The sequence below is a fragment of the Momordica charantia genome (genome assembly GCF_013281855.1).
Source record: "Momordica charantia cultivar OHB3-1 chromosome 7 unlocalized genomic scaffold, Mcharantia_2.0 BLBB01000007.1, whole genome shotgun sequence".
Lineage (NCBI taxonomy): Eukaryota > Viridiplantae > Streptophyta > Magnoliopsida > Cucurbitales > Cucurbitaceae > Momordica > Momordica charantia.
Window position 1 is genome coordinate 6,481,759 of NW_028275165.1, and position 20,018 is coordinate 6,501,776.

The window sequence follows — 20,018 nt, forward strand, 5'->3', positions numbered from 1 at the left end:
CAAAACATTTAGTAAAGTAACCACTCACAAATCCTTCAAACTCGGTTGTCCTCTGTTCCAATTTCTGCTCGACCAATTTTGCTTCTCTCTGAAACAAAATCTCACCCACGAACTAAACTATCCTCTGTTCGTTTTCCTTTCCTTCTCTTTTCCTTCGTTTTCTCTCTGTTACTTTTTCTTTCTTTTCTTCCTTCTTTCTTATTTTCTTCGTCCTTTCTTTTCTTCGTCTTTCTTCTTTTCTTCGTTCTTTTTTTTTCTTTTCTTTTCTTCTGAACACATGTCACACACGTGTCACCTCCAAAATTCTCTTTTTTTTCTTGTGAAATGACAAAATACCCTTCCAACTAAAATTCCAATTTTATTTTCCTTTCTTTTTTTTCAATTTCCTTATATTCTTCTTTTTACTTTAACGGAAAACAAATAGTCCTTACAAATAAATTCTAATTCTTTTTGTTAAAATTAATCTCACTCTTAAAAGAATTTGGGGAAAATAATTAATTCTCAAAACCGAACAATAAAATTCAAAAGAGAAAATTAAATTTCCAAATTCTTGCAATAAGACTTAATTAAAGACCTCTTCCAAAAATCAAAAACTTAATTTATCTCAAACTTAGGAATTTCTTAAATTCTATTGTACCTAAAATTATAACTTCAAAATTAGAAAATCCAATAATTCAAATTATCAGCTTAGCTGAAAATCCAAAGGCACAAATTCAATCTTAAAATAAAACTAATCCGAGAATGTAGGTATTACAATATATTTGATATACACTTGATATACAAGTGGATTATGTCCTGGGAATAACTTAAAAGGGTCTATAGTATATGGATAAGGCAAGGTACCTTATTATTGCAACACTATGGGTACGACCCACTTTGTAAATGTTACAGACGACCCGATCCAGGTCGTTCGTGTGGAGACATGCGAGTTGCGATATCCTATACAATTAGTTTGTATAAAACCATACAGCGAAATAGCCAATCTTTAGATGTAATGTCGTTGACTAACAAATTGATATTTCATAGGATGACCAAGGAACTCATTCTCAATCTTGAGTGAGTTATGGACTCCTGCCCGTGGGGGCTCGTCCTTTGATTTGTATGGGTGAGAGTAGTCCGAGTCGCCGACTCAACATTCCTATCAGTTTGGGTACGAGACCGAGCGGGTAGTTGGGAACATAACTTCACAAGATGGAATTCACTCATCCCCGACTTTAGGGGAGTAGATGAGTGTTCTCTTAAATAATGCTGACTCCGGAACTTGAACAAGGGGCCTCACCCTCTCAATGGCCTGAGATGGACTTCCGATTATTGGTCGAACCATAATCAGGTTGTTCATTAGAGAAGCAGTGGTATTTAAGGAGTAAGATGTAACTCAGGGGTAAAACAGTAATTTGAACCAGCTAGAATTACGAGCACTCGTGAAGGATTGACTTGCCATTAATGGTTGTATATCTGTGGACGCGAAAATATTATGCATTGAGAAGAGTGCAACTGCGAGTCTTTAGTGGAGTGAACCGTAGTTAAGAAATGTTGATTAACTCGGTCAATGAGTTTGACTGATTAATCTCGTATCGTTGGAGCTTCTGATCTGTGGGTCCATTAGGTCCCCTTGCTAGCTCACAAAGGGTAAAACGAAGATCAATGATTATGAAATAATTTGAAATGTTCAAATTATATAAGGGAATGTATAAAATATATATTGATACATACAAATATATATTAATTTTGGATGAAGTTTCAAAATTAATACTATATATTGTAAGAGATTATTTGAATAAGATCAAATAAAAATTAATGTGAATATGATTCCTATTAAAACTATAGGTTAGAAATAATGTGCATAACATACCTTACAACTATAGATTATATGAAATGCTATGATTCTATTTTTGTAATAAATAATTAAGTGTTAATTATTTATTTGATTAATATATATATTTAATTAATTAATTAATTGTTAATTAGATTATTAATTTATTAATTAATAAGATTAATTAATTATATATATTAATTATATATATTAATTATTAATATTAATTATTAATATTAATTTAATTAATATTAATATTAAACACTCCCCTACTTAATTGCAAGGGAGTGAGAGGTTAGTGATGACGTGGGGATCCTTGTTGTGGTTTACAGAATGGTTTTGTGATAACAGAACACATTCCTTTCCCTGAATTTCTTGGAAAAAGCACACTCTTCAAATCAATTTCTTTTTTGGCTTCCAAATCGTTGCTCCCACAAGCAAAGATCATTGTTCCCAAAGAATAGCGGGAAGATCGGTGGTGGTGTTCGTTTGATTTAACCGAAGAAAAGTTCTTCGAAGGTAAAGGAAAATTATTTTCCTCTGTATTTTTTATTTTCCTATGTGTGTTTTTTGTTCCTAAAAATTCAAAAACAAAACCTACGTTTCCGCTGCGGGATTAACGTCCTTTCACAGATAAATGTTGTGTTGGATGACATGTTGTTAGCATGTGTGGACAGCAACATGAAATTTGTGGATTTGTCATAAGAATAAGTAGTGGACAGTGTAGTTTTGGTGCATGTATCTTCCGACAATTATTGGTTCACATCCCTCACTACAAGCAGTCATGGCATGGTGAGGACAGGGAATGAGAGATTCTCCAAGGTCAAACAAATTGGGGAGGTGTGTTTGAGGACTGAAAGTGAGACCGAGTTAGTTTTGCATGCTATCGGGTATGTACCCAGTTTTATGATGAATTTGATATCAGCGTAAAAGCTAGATGATGAAGGCTATAGAAGTGAGTTTACAGAAAACAGGTGGAAACTCATGAAGGAATCCGAGGTAGTGGTTAATGGCCACAGAGAAGCTTTAGTGTATGTTGTCGCAACGTCATTGCGACGCGGAGCAGCCGACGTCATCCCCTAAAGGGTCTCTTTTGAGAGATGGGTTTGAAGTCGCCACCAACCAACTATGAGGTGTGATTGGTCAACCAAAAAAATATCTACGAAAATAGATTTCGGTCCGGGAGTCGATTGAGTGTAGGGAAGGTGTTAGCACCCTACAACACCCGTTTGAAAACAGTTACCATATCTTATCTTAAATTATCCTACTAATTTATTGGTCCAAAAAAATGATTTTTTATTTTATTTTAAACGTCTCATATTTTATTAATTCACATTTTGCTATAAAATATCAACTAACAATCATAGTGGCATGAAGGCTGTTTGGGGAAGAGAATACCCTGGACACGTGGAAGGCCCCTATTGGTGCTCCAAGATGACTCATGAGTCATGCCCAGCTCGGACCGCCGAGATCGCCACCACTAGCGTTGATAGATGCTGAGTATGAGGGCCGAGCTGAACCTGGCCGAGGTCCGACCTACCGGGAAGCTCGGTAGGGGCCGATGTGAGCTACTGTCAGCGGCATGATTATCGGGTGTAACCGTCGGTCCCGAGATTAACGGGTGTAACCGACGGTCTCGAGATTACCGGGTGTAACCGACGGTCCCGAGATTACCGAGTGTAACCGACGGTCCCGAGATTACCGGGTGTAACCGACGGTCCCGAGATTACCGGGTGTAACCGTCGCGAGATTAGCGAGACTACCACCCATAAGTAGAGCACCTCACTCCACGATCAGGTACGATGATTTCTGACCTCGAACTAAACTGGGAATTCGACCTATACTGACTTGATCGTCGGAGTGCTCACCTTTTTGTGCAGGTCCGCCCAAGTATTCAGATCGGTCCGGAGGCCGAGTTCGAGCTGCAATCTGAAATACACTGTTGTGCATATCCTTGCATAAACATTTGGCGCCGTCTGTGGGGAACGACAATCTAAGTCATCCGAATTCTTTTAAACCAACACGCGAGCGAAAATGGTTCAACTAGAAAACTCGACCAATACGGCAAAATCGAAGAACTCTAGCTGCCAGCGATGCCCACCAGAGGGAGGTCGGAGCAGCAGTGGTAGAGGAGCAAGGTCAGACGGCCTAGCAACAGAACCCCTCCGCAGGTCGGCACGAATCACCGCGCCTGTCCTACCACCTGCGCACCCAAGGACATCCAAGGCCACCCGTGGCCGAGGTGGGACCTCTAAGAAGGGCACTCGGGGTCCAGCCCCGGCTCCAACAAGTGAGAACTTTGACGCACTCCAGAGAGAAATGGAGGCAATGCGTACACAAATGCGGTCCATGGAGGAAATGTATAACGAGATGATACTAGCTGCAGGCGCAGGGTCCCGATCTGAAAATCGAGTGACGCGCATTGACATAATCGAGCAAAGGGGTTCCCACCTCGGCCCAGTCGAGGAGGAACATCCCGAAGACAACGAAAGCGAGGGACACACACGCCGGAGGGGCGACCTCCGTGAGCATCTCAACAGAAAGAGAGGCTCATCTCTCCGAAAAGGACAGTCACCATCCCGCTCACACCGGAGCTCCAACCAGCAGGCTGAATCCTCTCACAACTGACTGGGCGTTTATGCTGAACGCACGCACTAAGCGTGGTAACAATTATATAGATGCAAGCGCACACCTGTCAGAGTAATATAAAATGGATGGAGTATCCAAGTATCGATCCTCAAGGACTTCTAAATAATTTCCAAACTCTGAAGTTTTAAAGAATAGTGAATGTTGAAATGAGTGATTCTTGTAAAATGGGAAGTGGTCACAAATAATGGTTTTGGATTTGGGATTTGGACTTATAATAATAAAACCTAGCCCGAATTACTTCAAGTTAGCCATCAAAGAATCAAGGACATGCTAAGGACAATATGCATTTTACTTTAGAAACCAACGACTACGCTTCTCACTTGACTTATGTCTAAGCAAGTTCAAAGTCCTAAGACATTCCCTAATATGTCTATTATGAGAGATATCTTAGTTTTAGGATGGAAATAGTCGCAACCTCGGGTTAAGGTCCTATGTCTAGGCTACTTAAGCGGAACCCTTATGTCTAAGGCGCTCCTCTCCTCGGTTTAACCACTCAACAATGCAAATAAGCAACCTTTTCAGTATTGACTTGTTAAGACTTACAGTGGCCTTCTCTAAATCCTAACTTTTTGGGAAAACATGTTGAGCAATGAATGGAAAGCAAAAAACACTACTTCTTAGCAACCCTTTTTAGACATAAAAGGCTAACTATCCATAACCAGGCTAGAGACGGGAATTTAGAAAGACATATTGAAGAAAATACAGCAAGTAAAATGGTTGAATGTGGAATGCATGTGTGAAAAACAAAAGTTAACTAACGGAGAGTTTTTATCGGGATTGAGAGCTTCGCCCTTCTCTTTCAAGCAAGGGGGAGTGTCACGTGCTCTTTCCTCCAAAAACACAACTCTCTTAACTAAAAATAAAGTAAAGGCAAAGAGAGAATAAGCAAAGTGCTAGATTTTTATATATTTGAATAAGTAGAAAATAACTAAGTACAAATGGAAACAAAACAAAGCTCAATAAAAGAATGTAAAGTACTCGGGATTCAAAAACCAAAAGCAACTAATGAAGCAACTCAAAAGTACTTAGAAAGCAACAAAGAAACACTAAAAATGATCAAGAGAAGGAAGCAAGGCTTGATGAATTTGGTGGAGAAGTTGCTGGAATTTATAGCTGTGCAGAATTGGTTAGGTAGGTCCTAAAACGATGGTGAATCACCCATTTCCAACTCTTTTGACTGACCAAATCGTGCTCAAACTGATAGTGGAACACTTCTTCTACACGTATGCATCGGTTGAAACCACCAAAACGCATTGGAAGACGCGTTTCATTAAGGGCAAAGTTGGAAGAAAACCTGTTTTTCTGCAGGCTTCCCAGGCGCCTGGCGCCTCCCATGATACTTTTTCGTCTTTTTGCTTCTTTTGATTAATTTGCACTCCCAAATGGTCCTAAAATGTCATAAATACAATATAAGCCATCCACAAACCATAGTATATGAATTTTGCATGAATTGGAACTCAAACGATCGAGAAAAATCCGAAACAAAGCTGAAACATAGTAAAAACAGCATCTAAAACCTTCTTTTTACGCATGTAAACAAGCGTAATCAACAACCCAGCAACTCCCGCAGGGGTGATCACAAGGGAGGAGTTCGATCAGCTGAGGGGCCAGCTCGACGCTCAGGTGGAGGCCTTAAAGGCCAAGTGTGAGCAGAAAGAAGGTCCACTGAACGATGGCGACTTGGGAGAATCGCCCTTCACCTCGGACGTTTTGGAAGCACCGATCCCTCCGAAGTTCAAAGCTCCTACTGTGAAACCTTATGATGGGTCGAAAGACCCCAAGGATTATGTTGAGGTCTTTGAAGGCCTCATGGATTTCCAAGCGGCATCAGACGCAATCAAATGCCGCGCCTTTCAGATCGCGCTTACTGGCAGCGCGCGATTGTGGTATCGGAGACTGCCGGCCAGGTCGATCTCGACCTACTCTCAGCTGAGAAGGGAGTTCCTCACCCAGTTCTCTTCTCGGCATTATGACAAAAAGACAGCGACCCATCTCGCCACTATCAGACAGAAGGAGGGTGAGATGCTGCGAGAATATGTCACCAGATTCCAGGAGGAACAGTTGAAGGTCGCACACTGCTCTGATGACTCGGCCATGTGCTATTTTCTCACAAGTCTAGCCGACGAGGCCCTCACGGTGAAACTTGGAGAGGAGGCCCCGGCCACCTTCGCCGAGGTGCTTCAGAAAGCGAAGAAAGTCATCGATGGACAGGAGCTCCTCCGAACCAAAACCGGTCGACCAGAACGAAAGATCGGCCGGGGCAGAAGTAGAAAAGATATAGAAAAGGCAGATCCCAAGTCCAAGGACAAGGGATCCTTTTCCAGCGGCCGAGCTGAGTATCGGAGGGCGGAAAACGGACCTACCAGGAGCCGACCTTACGAACGCTTCACCCCGACCACGTTTCCAATTTCTGAGATCCTAACGAACATCGAGGAGTTTGGAATGGAAAAACTACTCAAACGTCCTGAGAAGCTTCGGGGAGCCCCGGAGAGGCGCAGCAAGGACAAGTATTGCCGCTTCCATCGAGAGCACGGCCATAACACGTCGGACTGCTGGGAGTTGAAGCGCCAAATTGAGGATCTAATTCAAGATGGCTACTTCAAGAAATTTGTGGGAAAGCCCAGGACAAGCTCGGCAGAGAAAAAGGAAGAGCGGAAGCGTTTGAGGACGCTGCCCCGGCGCACTGACCGACCTGCGGTCATCAATACCATTTTCGGAGGGCCAAGCGGGGGTCAGTCCGGACATAAAAGAAAGTAGTTAGCTCGTGCAGCCAGGCGCGAGGTGTGCATCATCAGGGAGCAGAGGCCGACCTGCTCAATCACCTTCGACGGTGCAGACTTGGAAGAGGTTCACCTGCCCCACAATGATGCACTTGTGATCGCTCCCTTGATTGATCATGTGGTGGTCAGGAGGGTGCTGGTAGACGGAGGCGCATCTGCTAACATCCTGTCCTTACCGACCTACCTCGCCCTGGGATGGACGAGGTCGCAATTGAAGAAAAGCCCGACACCGCTGGTTGGGTTCTCCGGAGAATCAATCGTTCCAGAGGGTTGCATCGACTTGCTGGTCACGCTTGGGCAGGACCAAACTCGGGTCACCCAAATGGCCGAGTTCGTGGTGATTGACGGTAGATCGGCCTATAACGCCATCTTTGGGAGACCCATCATCCACTCATTTGGGCCATTCCCTCGACACTTCATCAAGTTTTGAAGTATTCCACCCCCAATGGCGTGGGCACGGTCCGAGGAGAACAGACCGCTTCAAGGGAGTGTTATGCCTCCGCACTCAAAGGCTCATCGGTCTGCGCCCTTGAAACTCTCACCAGTAGGGATGGGATGCTCGAGTTCGAGGCCGACCTGCCGAGGAGGGAGTTTACCGCACCCACTGAGGAGCTCGAGCTTGTTCCTCTGCTTAGTCCCGAGAAGCAAGTAAGCATAGGAACCAAGCTGGGGGCCACCGACAGAGAGGAGCTAATCCACTTCCTCATATCCAACTCGGATGTCTTTGCGTGGTCCCACGAGGACATGCCTGGCATTGACCCGAAAATTATGACGCATCGCCTTAGCATAGATCTGTCATTCCGACCTGTAAAGCAAAAAAGAAGACCTATAAACAAGGAGCGGAGTGATGTAATTGTTGAGGAAGTTAGCAAACTTTTGAAAGCTGAATACATAAGAGAAATTTCGTATCCCGAGTGGCTCTCCAATGTTGTATTAGTTAAAAAATCTAACGAAAAGTGGAGAATGTGCGTAGATTTTACGAACTTAAATAAGGCATGCCCGAAAGATTGCTTCCCACTGTCGAGGATTGATCAGCTCGTGGACGCCACAGCCGGGCACGAACTGCTCACCTTCATGGACGCCTACTCTGGGTACAACCAAATCAAGATGCATGTCCCAGATCAAGGTCATACCGCGTTCATAACAGACCAAGGTCTGTACTGTTACAAGGTCATGCCCTTCGGGTTAAAGAACGCAGGAGCGACCTACCAGAGAATGGTGAACAAAAGTTCGCCAAGCAGATCGGCCGGAATATGGAAGTGTATGTGGACGACATGCTTGTCAAGAGCAAGCAGTCTAAGTCGCATCTCTCCGATCTGACCGAAGCCTTCGAGGTTCTGAGGACATATCAAATGAAGCTCAACCCAGCTAAATGTGCCTTTGGAGTCTCTTCGGGAAAATTCCTTGGCTTCATGGTGAACAACAGGGGAATCGAGGCCAACCCCGAAAAGATTAAAGCCGTGCTCGAGATGGAGGGACCTAAGACGCTGAAACAGCTTCAGTGCCTCAATGGCAGGATTGTGGCCCTGAACCGGTTTGTTTCAAGATCGACAGATAAGTGTCTTCCTTTCTTCAAAGTCCTACGGAGGAAAGGGCCGTTTGAATGGACAGCGGAGTGCGAGCAAGCATTTCAGCAGTTGAAAAGCTATCTCTGTTCGGCACCTTTGCTCGCCAAGCCCATGCCGGGGGACAAGCTCCAATTGTACTTAGCAGTGTCTGACAGCGCCGTCAGCTCGGCCCTAATCAGGCAAAAGGAAGCGCGGCAAAACCCGGTCTACAACACAAGCAAGGCTATGACCGAAGCCGAGACCAGATACCCTCAAATGGAAAAGTTGGCTCTTGCTTTAGTCACCTCGGCCCGACGGCTTAGACCATACTTCCAAGCCCATACTGTGGTGGTGCTCACTAACTTGCCCCTAAAAAACATCTTCCGTAAGCCAGAAGCTTCTGGACGCCTGATGAAATGGGCAATGGAGCTAAGTGAGTACGACATCCAGTTCGAACCCAGAACTGCGTTGAAAGGACAAGCAGCGGCAGATTTCATAGCCGAGCTCACACCACCTTCCGAGCTGAGCGAGTCTGACCTACCGTGGACAATCTATGTCGACGGATCCTCCAATGAGAAGGGGTGCGGGGCCGGGGTCTTCTTGCTCGAGCCAGGAGCGAGCGATTTGAGTATGCCTTGCGGTTCGGCTTCCGGACTTCTAACAACGAGGCTGAGTATGAAGCATTTATTGCCGGCCTGCGAATCGCTAGAGCATTGGGGGCCTCTTGTGTTAAGGTCTTCAGCGACTCCCAGCTGGTTGTGAGCCAGATCAAGGAAGAGTACCAAGCCAAAGACTCCCGAATGGAGAAGTATTTTGGCAAGGTCAGATCGTACCTCGCCCAGTTTCGAACTTACGAAGTACGCCGGGTTCCCCGAGCAGAAAATTCTAATGCTGACGCCTTGGCCAAGTTAGCATCGGCGTACGAGACCGATCTGGCCAGGTCGGTCCCCATCGAGATCTTGGATAATCCCTCGATCTCAGAGCTAGATCTGATGGAGATCGGCGCTCCAGAGTCCTCATGGATGGACCCGATTGCGGACTTCATTAGGGGCAACTCACCACAAGACCCCAAGGAACGCAGAAAGTTGGCAAGGCGAGCAGCTCGGTTCGTGGTCCGAGGTGGAGCATTGTACCGACGCGGCTTTTCCCTGCCTTTATTGAGATGCCTAACCCCTGAAGAGGGCCTGTACGTCCTCAGAGAAATCCACGAAAGGGTGTGCGGCAATCACTCAGACGCCCGGTCGCTGTCAGCCAAAGTGATCCGACAAGGATACTATTGGCCGACCCTCAGCCAGGACGCCAAGAAGTTCGTTAGAACTTGCGACAATTGCCAACGCTACGGAACCATAATCCACCAACCTCCCGAGCTGCTCACCCCCATCTCGGCCCCGTGGCCATTCGCGCAGTAGGGGTAGATATCATTGGTTCTTTCCCTTTGGGCAGGGGCCAGACCAAGTTCGCTGTGGTTGCTGTGGATTACTTCACAAAGTGGGCCGAGGCCGAGGCGCTCTCCCACATAACGGAATCCAGAGTCACGTCCTTCGTATGGACAAATATCATATGTCGCTTTGGTATACCGCAGGCCATTGTGACGGACAATGGGAAGCAGTTTGACAACGCGAAGTTCAAAGACTTTTGCAGCAAGCTTGGCATAAGTCACCTTAGCTCGTCCCCCGCACATCCGCAAGCAAATGGGCAGGTGGAGGCAGTCAACAAGATCATCAAGCGAGGCATCAAACTTAGACTGGACTCCAAGAAAGGCAGGTGGGCCGAGGAGCTACCAGAGGTTCTATGGTCGTACCGGACCACCCAAAGGGAATCGACGGGTGAGACCCCGTTCTCCCTGGCCTTCGGCTCCGAAGCTGTAGTCCCGATTTAGATCGGCTTGCCATCTGACAGAGTAGAGCATTATGAGCCTACGGCAAATGCGGAAGAGCTGCTCCTCAACCTCGACTTGTTGGAAGAAAGAAGAGCAATGGCCCAGCTACGCCTGGCGGAATATCAGGGCAGAATGGCCAGACATTACAACGCCTGCGTTCGACCTCGGACCTTTCAGGTCGGACATCTGGTCTTAAGGAGGGTCCAATCCCATGTGGGTGCCCTTGATCCGACCTGGGAGGGCCCGTTTGTGGTCAAGGGCATAGTCCGACCTGGGACGTACGTATTGGCCGATCTGAAAGGAGACGTCCTCGCGCACCCGTGGAACGCGGAGCACCTGAAGCGTTATTATCCTTGAAATGCCAAAAGGGTTTTCAATGGATCTGTAAAAACTGTTTCACAAGAATTATGATCGGAATAAATGTGATGATTTAATTTCATGATTCCGAGCTCGACCAGAAATTAAATGGGGGCCACGGACTCCCACGCGATCACATTCCAGCAGTCGGTTAAAATTCAACCCTCCAAAACCTAAGGGTACGAGGTGCGATGCCAAAACCACTGATGAACTTAAAATTCAAACCTTCAAGGTAAAGGGACGATGTGAAAAGTTCAAAATGATCAAGCCTCTGAACCTGAGGGTACGATGTACGAAATGAAGAACAGCTACGGACTTAGGATTTTAGCCTTTTAACGTTTTTAAGTTAAGGGTGCGATGTTAAAAAATCCAGAGTTGCTGCAATGCATTGAAAGCTAGACAAAGATTCAAATTCAAACTTTCAAATTATTTTAATTGAAGGCGCAACCTCAAAGGTAAGAGGTGCGAGGTGACATTGGCTGCAGTTCAAAAAAAAAGCAAAGAAAGGAAAGATGTTGCCAACAACAAAGTAAAAACAAATGTGAGCTTCTTTATTGAATGGAGAACGGAGCCAAGGCTTATAGACCTTGCAGCTCTGCCCTGACACTTACAAGCAAAAAACAAAAGAGAAGAGAAGAAAAACAGCGAAAAGCCTCTTGAAGGGTGGTCGCCTAAGAGCCTACTTGAGGAGCGCCCTCTTCAGTGGTGCCGACCTGATCCTCTTCGAAGTCGGAGTAGTCAGAGTCCAGATCTCTGACGTACTTATCCACCAACGCTTGGGGGCCAGGGGTGCCACTAGGCCCAGACGCCCACTGCTCAGCATACTTCTTCTTCAGACCACCGAGATCGATCTGAAGGTCAGGCATGTCGGAAGCAATGCCCTTCATGAGAAACTTGAAGCCCGCGTCAGAGAAGTCTTTGGCAAATCCATCGAAGTCAGGATGTTGCCTAAACGATTCCTCCAATAGGGCTCCATTGCTGAGACGCTCCTTCACCGTCTCCAGCTCGGCAGTCGCACGCTTCAGCTCCTCCTCCTTCACTTCAAGCGCCTGGAGCATGTCGTCCTTCTCCTTGAGGAGTTGGAACTTCTCCTTCTCCAAGCCCCTGGTGATAGCATGGGCAGCTCGGCCTTGCGTCTCCACCTCGGCCTTGCGTCTGTCCTCTTCCTTCTTCAGCAGCTCGGCCTTGGTCTCCACCTCGGCCTTCAAAGTTTCCACCTCAGAGTGAGCCTTCAGCAGCTCATCCTTCATGGTGGAGGAAGCAGCCTCCAAGGCAGCAGAGAACTCCTATTTCTCCCTCGCTACCAGAGCTTCCCTCCCATCCAGCTCTGCTTTTACGGCCAGAGCCGATTGAATGGAAGCAACAAACGCCTGAGAAAAGGTACAAAGAAGAGAATTAGACCGAGCTACTTGTTAGGTAAATTAAGCAAAAATGGAGACACTAGTCTTACCTCAGCGGCGTAGTCGATGGTCCTCTGCAGAACGGACCCTGGGTCGCTCACAAATTTGGACGCCCTCCTTAGGCAGCGGTCCAAACTTGCGGCCGAGATGCGGGACACCTGGTCCCTCACCTCAGAACTTGACGGCTCAACTCTGAACCGTGCCGTCACATCGGACGTCCCGCCCATCCTGGCCTCAGGATCGTCCACCCGATCTGCGTAGCCCGCAGGCAAGACCCCACGAGCTCCGACCTCCAAGGGGGAGGTCGTCTTCTTCTTCTTCCTCCTTCGCTTCAGAGGGACTTCCTCCCTCACCTCTTCGCCCAAGGGCGAGGTGTCCACTGCCTCGGTCTGATCCCTGGGGCGCTTCTCCCTCGAGGGACCCCTAGAAGACTCCAGCTCGATCACTGGGGTTGGATCTTCCGAGGCTGGCCCTACCACGGCAAGAGTGGCAGGTTTCGAACTCTTGGCGGCCTCAAGAGCATGGGCTCGGCCCTTGGACTTGCACTTCACGTTGCTTGCAAATCCGCAAACCATGGCTGCAAAATAAAAACAGGGGTCAACACAAGGTTAGAGGAAAAAGGAGGGAAGCAAGCTTGGCATACCAAGTTCGGAGTTCGGCCTTGAGGATTCAATGGGACGAACTGCGGGGTTGTAATCTAGCAGCCCGGACTCAAGCAGCAGCTTGTCGGTCACCAAGGTTCCGACCTTCCTACCCCTCGGAAAACGCTCCTTGTAATATTTCAGCGTATCGAAGGAGGCTTGCGTAAGCTCGGGGACTGGTCGGATTGAAACTGCACAAAGACAAAATTTGAGTCAGACCTGAATAACAAGAAAGAAAGTTATCACAAGAAGTAAAGACTACTCCGTACCTAGGTTCCCAAACCTAGTGGGAACGTCAAAGAAGGAACGACCTGACTCGTCCTTTGCAAGCCATTCCCCAGAAGCGTAGAACCATTTCCTCACCCATCCCTTGATGGAGGTCGGCCCCTTAACTATACCGCATGCGCCTTTCCTTCCGCACATATAGAACCGACCAGGCTTCTTAGCTATCCTTTTCGCTTCGAAGCACGCGAGGATCTGGTCTACGTCTAACAGCTCGGCCTTTTCACTATCCCGAGCTCGTAGCCAAAAAAGGATGGCCAAAGCGAAAATGACACCCCACCCATTGGGGGCCACTTGAGCCGGAGCCAGCCCAATTCGGAAAAGAAACTCTTGGACGAAAGGGTGAAGGGGAAGTCTGAGGCCGTACTCAAACATTTTGAAGTAGAGAGTGACCCATCCCTCTGGAGGATTGTCAGCTCTCTCCCCCTCCTCCGGAATCCTAAGGAGGATGTTCTCAGGGATAGCGAACCCCCTACGAAGGGATCCAAGGTAGTGTTCAGGTAGCCTAGAAGGGTATTCCAAACCCTGACCCGAGGTGGAGGCATCACTATCCTCCCCGTCATCGGAGAACCTAAAGTTTTCTATCTCCTCGAGCTCGGACTCTAACCTACGAGCTAAATCCTCATCGGATCCTAAGTTGCTGCTGAAAGAGGACGACATGGCAACTACGTTCGAAAGAGAAAGTGAGGGAAGAGACCGACCTACCAAGGGTTCGAGCTACCTTCAGATCGAACTCCAAGAATTCAGGGAACGTAAGGTATGACCTGAAGGATTGGCGATATTTATAGCTTATCGGAAAAATTTCCCCACCGTACACGTGTAATCAACGAGCGGCGAGGATCCTCCCTAAGATCCGAAGCGTCGGAATATTTGAATATTCCGACGATAAATCTACCGCAACGACTATATTTTCCCACGAATAGGAAGTCGCCACGCGTCCAAAGCAAGTCGAATGAACTTCTCTGCCAGGTCGAGATCGGACCAGATAGAGAGGGGGCCAATGTTTGGGGAAGAGAATACCCTGGACACGTGGAAGGCCCCTATTGGTGCTCCAAGATGACTCATGAGTCATGCCCAGCTCGGACCGCCGAGATCGCCACCACTAGCGTTGATAGATGCTGAGTATGAGGGCCGAGGTGAACCTGGCCGAGGTCCGACCTACCGGGAAGCTCGGTAGGGGCCGATGTGAGCTACTGTCAGCGGCGTGATTATCGGGTGTAACCGTCGGTCCCGAGATTACCGGGTGTAACCGACGGTCCCGAGATTACCGGGTGTAACCGACGGTCCCGAGATTACCGGGTGTAACCGACGGTCCCGAGATTACCGGGTGTAACCGACGGTCCCGAGATTACCGGGTGTAACCGACGGTCCCGAGATTACCGGGTGTAACCGACGGTCCCGAGATTACCGGGTGTAACCGACGGTCCCGAGATTACCGGGTGTAACCGACGGTCCCGAGATTACCGGGTGTAACCGACGGTCCCGAGATTACCGGGTGTAACCGACGGTCCCGAGATTACCGGGTGTAACCGACGGTCCCGAGATTACCGGGTGTAACCGACGGTCCCGAGATTACCGGGTGTAACCGACGGTCCCGAGATTACCGAGTGTAACCATCGCGAGATTAGCGAGACTACCACCCATAAGTAGAGGACCTCACTCCACGATCAGGTACGATGATTTCTGACCTCGAACTAAACTGGGAATCCGACCTATACTGACTTGATCGTGGAGTGCTCACCTTTTTGTGCAGGTCCGCCCAAGTATTCAGATCGGTCCGAAGGCCGAGTTCGAGCTGCAATCTGAAATACATATCCTTGCATAAACAAAGGCCACTAGTAAAAATTGTGATCTCAAGAATATTGGAAAGTTATCTCTCCAATCTCCGTCATCAGAGTTTCTCGAAAGATTTTATTATTATTTTTGTTTATTTATTAATTTTAAAGCAAAGTGAATTTGAAAACTTTGTTTTATTCTAAGTTTTTTATTTGCTTGGAAAGTTTTAAAATTTTATCTTGCATTTTGAAAATCTTTTATTTTAATTAAAATCCATTTTAAATTTATCTTTTTTTAAAAAATGTTTTTAACTTTATTTTTAAAACAATTTCTCTTATTTTGAAAATCAATTTTCTGTTTATGTCAAATCTTGTTTAATTCTTTTAAAAAAATTAATTTGAAGATTTTTGTGCACTTGCATGGGAGTCGTAACTCAAAGAAAGTACATTACTCAGTCCTCGTTTTAGAATTTTACATCATCAATTTAGAATTAATTTAAACAAAACAAAAAAAAACCTTAATTTTACCCAAAAACAGCAATAAAATAAATCTCAAAATCATTAAATTTTCGCTCTAAAACAGCCCAAAAGCATTCAATTTTCAACCCAAAAACACCGAAAACAATCTCTAAAATTGATACATTTTACAACGAAAACATCCAAAAAAATGTTTCACCCCAAAAAATAGTCCAAAACAGTCCAAACAAATGATAAATTTTGCATCGAAAACAGCGCAGAAAGTTTCAATTTTCAGCCGCAAAAATAGTCCAAAAAAATCCCGAAAACTAACAAATTTAAAGCAAACATTCACATGCAAAGCAATGTAAAATTTCATATCAAGACGTATGCGAGAAAAAAAACAAAAGTTTTACAAACCTCACTTACCAATAGAGAGAATATCTACAGGATGGAGGGAGATTCGTCGTTGGAACAAAGGGTCTGATCGTCGGGGATCGGACTTCCGTAAGCTTTTATCGTTGTTCTCCACCCCGCCATCAGAGTTGCAGGCCACGAGAGTACGTTGGGATATGAGAGGAGATAGATGGTGTGGTTGATTTTTAGAGGAAGGAAGAGTTGGAGAACAAACGTGAGGGATTGGGGTGTTGGTGAAAGAGAAGAAAGAGGGTGTGTTTTTCTACAGCAATTCTAGAAAACAAAAGTCCAACATTTCATTTTCCATCGTCCCTTTCACGCGGGGTGAACCCTCCTTTATACAGAGTCCAAAAGAATCCATTCAAATTAGATATTGTAATCTTTAACCGAAAATCTTCTTTTAATTTAAAAATCAAGTTGAAATCATATTTTAAAATCCCCCAAACCTTAACTGAAAATCTACAAAAGAGAATCAATATGAAATTCAGTTAAAATATAAAAAACCTTAATCAATTTGATTTTCAAACTTCAAATCTCGTATTTTTTTAATATTTCCTTTTCTATTTTAAAACTGTTTTCGGTGTATTTCAAATTTTGAAAATCTGATGGCTGAAATCAAATTTAAATTCAAATTTAAAATCCCATGATTACTCACAAATATTTTATTTTATTTTTTGGGTCGAACCAAATACGGTGTCTCGACCACAATCTTGGATGTGTTCGATTTAACCAACAGATAAAAATGCACTAGCCCTCCGCTTGACATAGGCTTCGGCCACGACCTTGGATCGGGTTGGATTTAACCAAAAGATAAAAATGCACTGGACCTGTGCTTGACACAGACTTCGACTGTGATCTTGGATCAGGTTCAGTTTAACCAAAAGATAAAAAAACACTGGATCTGCACTTGACACATGCTTCGACCATGATGTTGGATCGGGTTCGATTTAACCAAAACGGGAAAGGAAATTAGTGTACAAAGTTTGCTTCTTTTAAAACATAATAGGGAAACTCTTATGAAAAAAAAAACGACTAAATGCATGAGGTTGACTTTGCAAAATAGAAAAGATTTGTGCTAGTGGGAAATAAAACAATTTTAGTGAAGTCCATTTTTCTCTCTTTCTTTATAATTTTTTTTTAAATGGGATTATCAAAATAGCTCAGTCACCGCATTTTTGCCTTGATCAATAACACACCAAGTTAACACACCAAGTTAGTTGAGTCGTGTATTATCGCCAGACGTCCCTTAGGAGAAATTGTGGCGGTGACATTGCTTAGCAAACTCTGCTCTAACTTCTTTCCTCAGATTAAATATGATTCCAAAGGTCAAACATGCCAAATTTGTAATTGATCCTTCAGAAACGAATCGGTGCTGTGTGGAATGCCTTTCAGTGGGTGTAGCGATAAACCTACTTCGCGAATAAGGGTGAATGCTATCCCCACAATTATCTTGATACCTCGTGCCTCTCTTTTTTTTTTAAGAAAAGAACATACCACATTGATTTTCAATATCTTGTACTTGTCTCAACCCCAATTATATTTGTAATGATAATAGAGGTAAGTATGTCATGACCCACAAATGGAAAGAATTGAAAAATAAGGAGTAAATTTATAAATGAGAATCCTTTACAACAAACGGAAATTTCAAACTGAGGTAAGAGTAAAATGTATCTCAAAGATAGGAATGTTGTCTATAAATTGGAACAGGGTATTTTTGCGAGCAAAAACTGATCGAAGTGGGTAGTTCCAAAATACTAATTGACCTCCCTATCCTTATGCTTTGAGAGAGGAGAGAAAAACAGGAGAAACTATGCATAATATCTCCGAACGTGGTTTGAGTTGACTGGTTTCGGTAACTCAGAGTCATCCATGCTAGCCAGAATAAATGCACCCCAGTAGAAAGCTTTTTCACCACGTCTTCATAATTTGGAGTCCACTTTCCTCAATGATCCGTATGGAATGGGAGGATCCTTTTTAGGACCAAGTCTCCCTCTCTAAATCTTCTCTAAATCTTCTTGGGCGTACTTTCTTGTCATAGGCCTTTGTCATCCTTTGTTGATAGAGTTGACATATGCACAATGTTGTTAACCTTTTTTCCTCCACAAAGTTCACTGCTCATACTCAGTCTCTGATCTAATCCTAAGAGGTAGATCCCGAGTAGGAGGCTTGTGAATGTGTGTGAAATGCATGATGTACAAATGAATAAATAAATAAATGATTACGAAACAATATTTACAATAACAAAGCAAAAATAAAAGGGACCAACAAAAAGAAAAATATAAAGGATAATAAATGATAATATATTAGGCTTGACTCTCATAAGTGTCCCTAGTGGAGTCGCCAAGTTGTCGCAACGTTATTGCGACGCTGAGCGGCCAACGTCATACCCTAAAGGGTCTCTTTCGATAGATGGGTTTGGAGTTGCCACCAACCAACTATGAGGTGTGATTGGTCACCTAAAAAGATGGTCTATGAAAATATATTTCGGTTCGAGAGTCGATTGAGCGTAGAGTAGGTGTTAGCACCTTACAATACCCGTTCGAAAACAGTTACCATATTTTATCTGAAATTATCCTATTACGGGAGACGTAATTCCACGAAAGCACATTACTCAATCCTCGTTTTAGAATTTTACATCATCAATTTAGAATTAATTTGAACAAAACAAAAAAACCTTAATTTTATCCAAAAAAAAAACAAGAATAAAATAAATCTCAAAATCATTCAATTTTCGCTCTAAAATAGCCCAAAAGTATTCAATTTTCAGCTCCAAAAACACAGAAACAGTCTCTAAAATTGATAAATTTTACAACGAAAACATCCAAAAAAAATTTTCAATTTTCAGCCCAAAAAACAGTCCAAAATCGTCCAAAAAACTGATAAATTTTGCATTGAAAACAGACCAAAAAGTTTTAATTTTAAGCCCAAAAAACAGTCCCAACACAGTCCCAAAAACTGACAAATTTTAAACAAACATTCTCATGCAAAGCAATTTCATATCAAGATGTATGCGAGAAAAAAAAAACAAAAGTTTTACAAACCTCACTTACCAATAGAGAGAATATCTACATGATGAAGGGAGATTCGTCAAAGGTCGCAGGAACAAAGGGTCTGATCGTCGGGGGTCGGACTTCTGTAAGCTTTTATCGTCGTTCTCCACACCACCATCAGAGTTGCACGCCACCAGAGTACGTTGGGATATGAGAGGAAATAGATGGTGTTGTCGATTTCTGGAGGGAGGAAGAGTTGGAGAACGAATGTGAGGGAGTGAGGTGTTGGTGAAAGAGAGGAAAGAAGGTGTGTTTTTCTACAACAATTCTAAAAAACAAAATTCCAACCTTTCCTTTTCCACCGTCCCTTTCATGTGAGATGAACCCTCCTTTATATAGAGCCCAAAACAATCCATTCAAATTAGATCTTGTAATCTTTAACAGAAAATCTCCTTTTAATTCAAAAATCAAGTTGAAATTATATTTTAAAATTCCCGAAACCTTAACTGAAAATCTACAAAAGAGAATCAATATGAAATTCAGTTAAAATTTAAAAAACCTTACTTAATTTGAATTTCAAACTTCAAATCTCGTATTTTTAATATTTCATTACATATTTTAAAACTGTTTTCGGTGCATTTCAAAATTTGAAAATCACATGGCTTTAACAAAAAATCAAATTGAAATTGAAATTTCAAATCCCATGATTCTTCTAAAATATTTTATTTTATTTTATTTTTTATCTTTTATTTTGATTTTTAACGAAAAACATAAATATTTTTTCAATTTTATTTATTACAGAAAATAAAATTGTGCCAAACCAAATACGGTGTCTACATATGTGTTGAGGTCTAGTGTTGCTAGAGGATCGGAGAGACAGGTTATGCATAGGGCTTCAAATAGTTCAGGTGGAGACTTGAAAGAACTAGTAGCATTAACATTCAGGACATCAGGAGAATCTGTCATCAGTTTATGTAAAACATATGCTAAGTAGAGGAAACGGAAAGGGGACCAGCTCAGTGAGGTGTTTAG

General features: G+C 44.1%; 1 protein-coding gene and 1 long non-coding RNA gene across 3 annotated transcripts; both read right to left on the minus strand.

Moving 5' to 3' along the window:
- Positions 1–11,627: 11,627 nt before the first annotated feature.
- On the minus strand, positions 11,628–14,116 carry LOC148210219 (uncharacterized). Of its 2 annotated transcripts, none has more exons than XM_088126709.1 (3): positions 13,069–14,116; positions 12,476–13,002; positions 11,628–12,395 (listed from the first exon to the last, which is right to left on the minus strand). In XM_088126709.1, the coding sequence occupies exons 2-3, from the start codon at positions 12,998–13,000 to the stop codon at positions 12,312–12,314; spliced, it is 609 nt and encodes a 202-aa protein (XP_087982835.1). In that variant the 5' UTR covers positions 13,001–13,002; positions 13,069–14,116; the 3' UTR covers positions 11,628–12,311. Both variants share the same exon structure in this region, with proteins under 2 accessions (XP_087982835.1, XP_087982836.1).
- Positions 14,117–17,578: 3,462 nt separating this feature from the next.
- Positions 17,579–19,333, minus strand: LOC148210220 (uncharacterized). Its single transcript, XR_015792297.1, has 2 exons — positions 19,047–19,333; positions 17,579–18,161 (listed from the first exon to the last, which is right to left on the minus strand). It is a non-coding gene; the product is annotated as an uncharacterized LOC148210220 (long non-coding RNA).
- Positions 19,334–20,018: the final 685 nt, after the last annotated feature.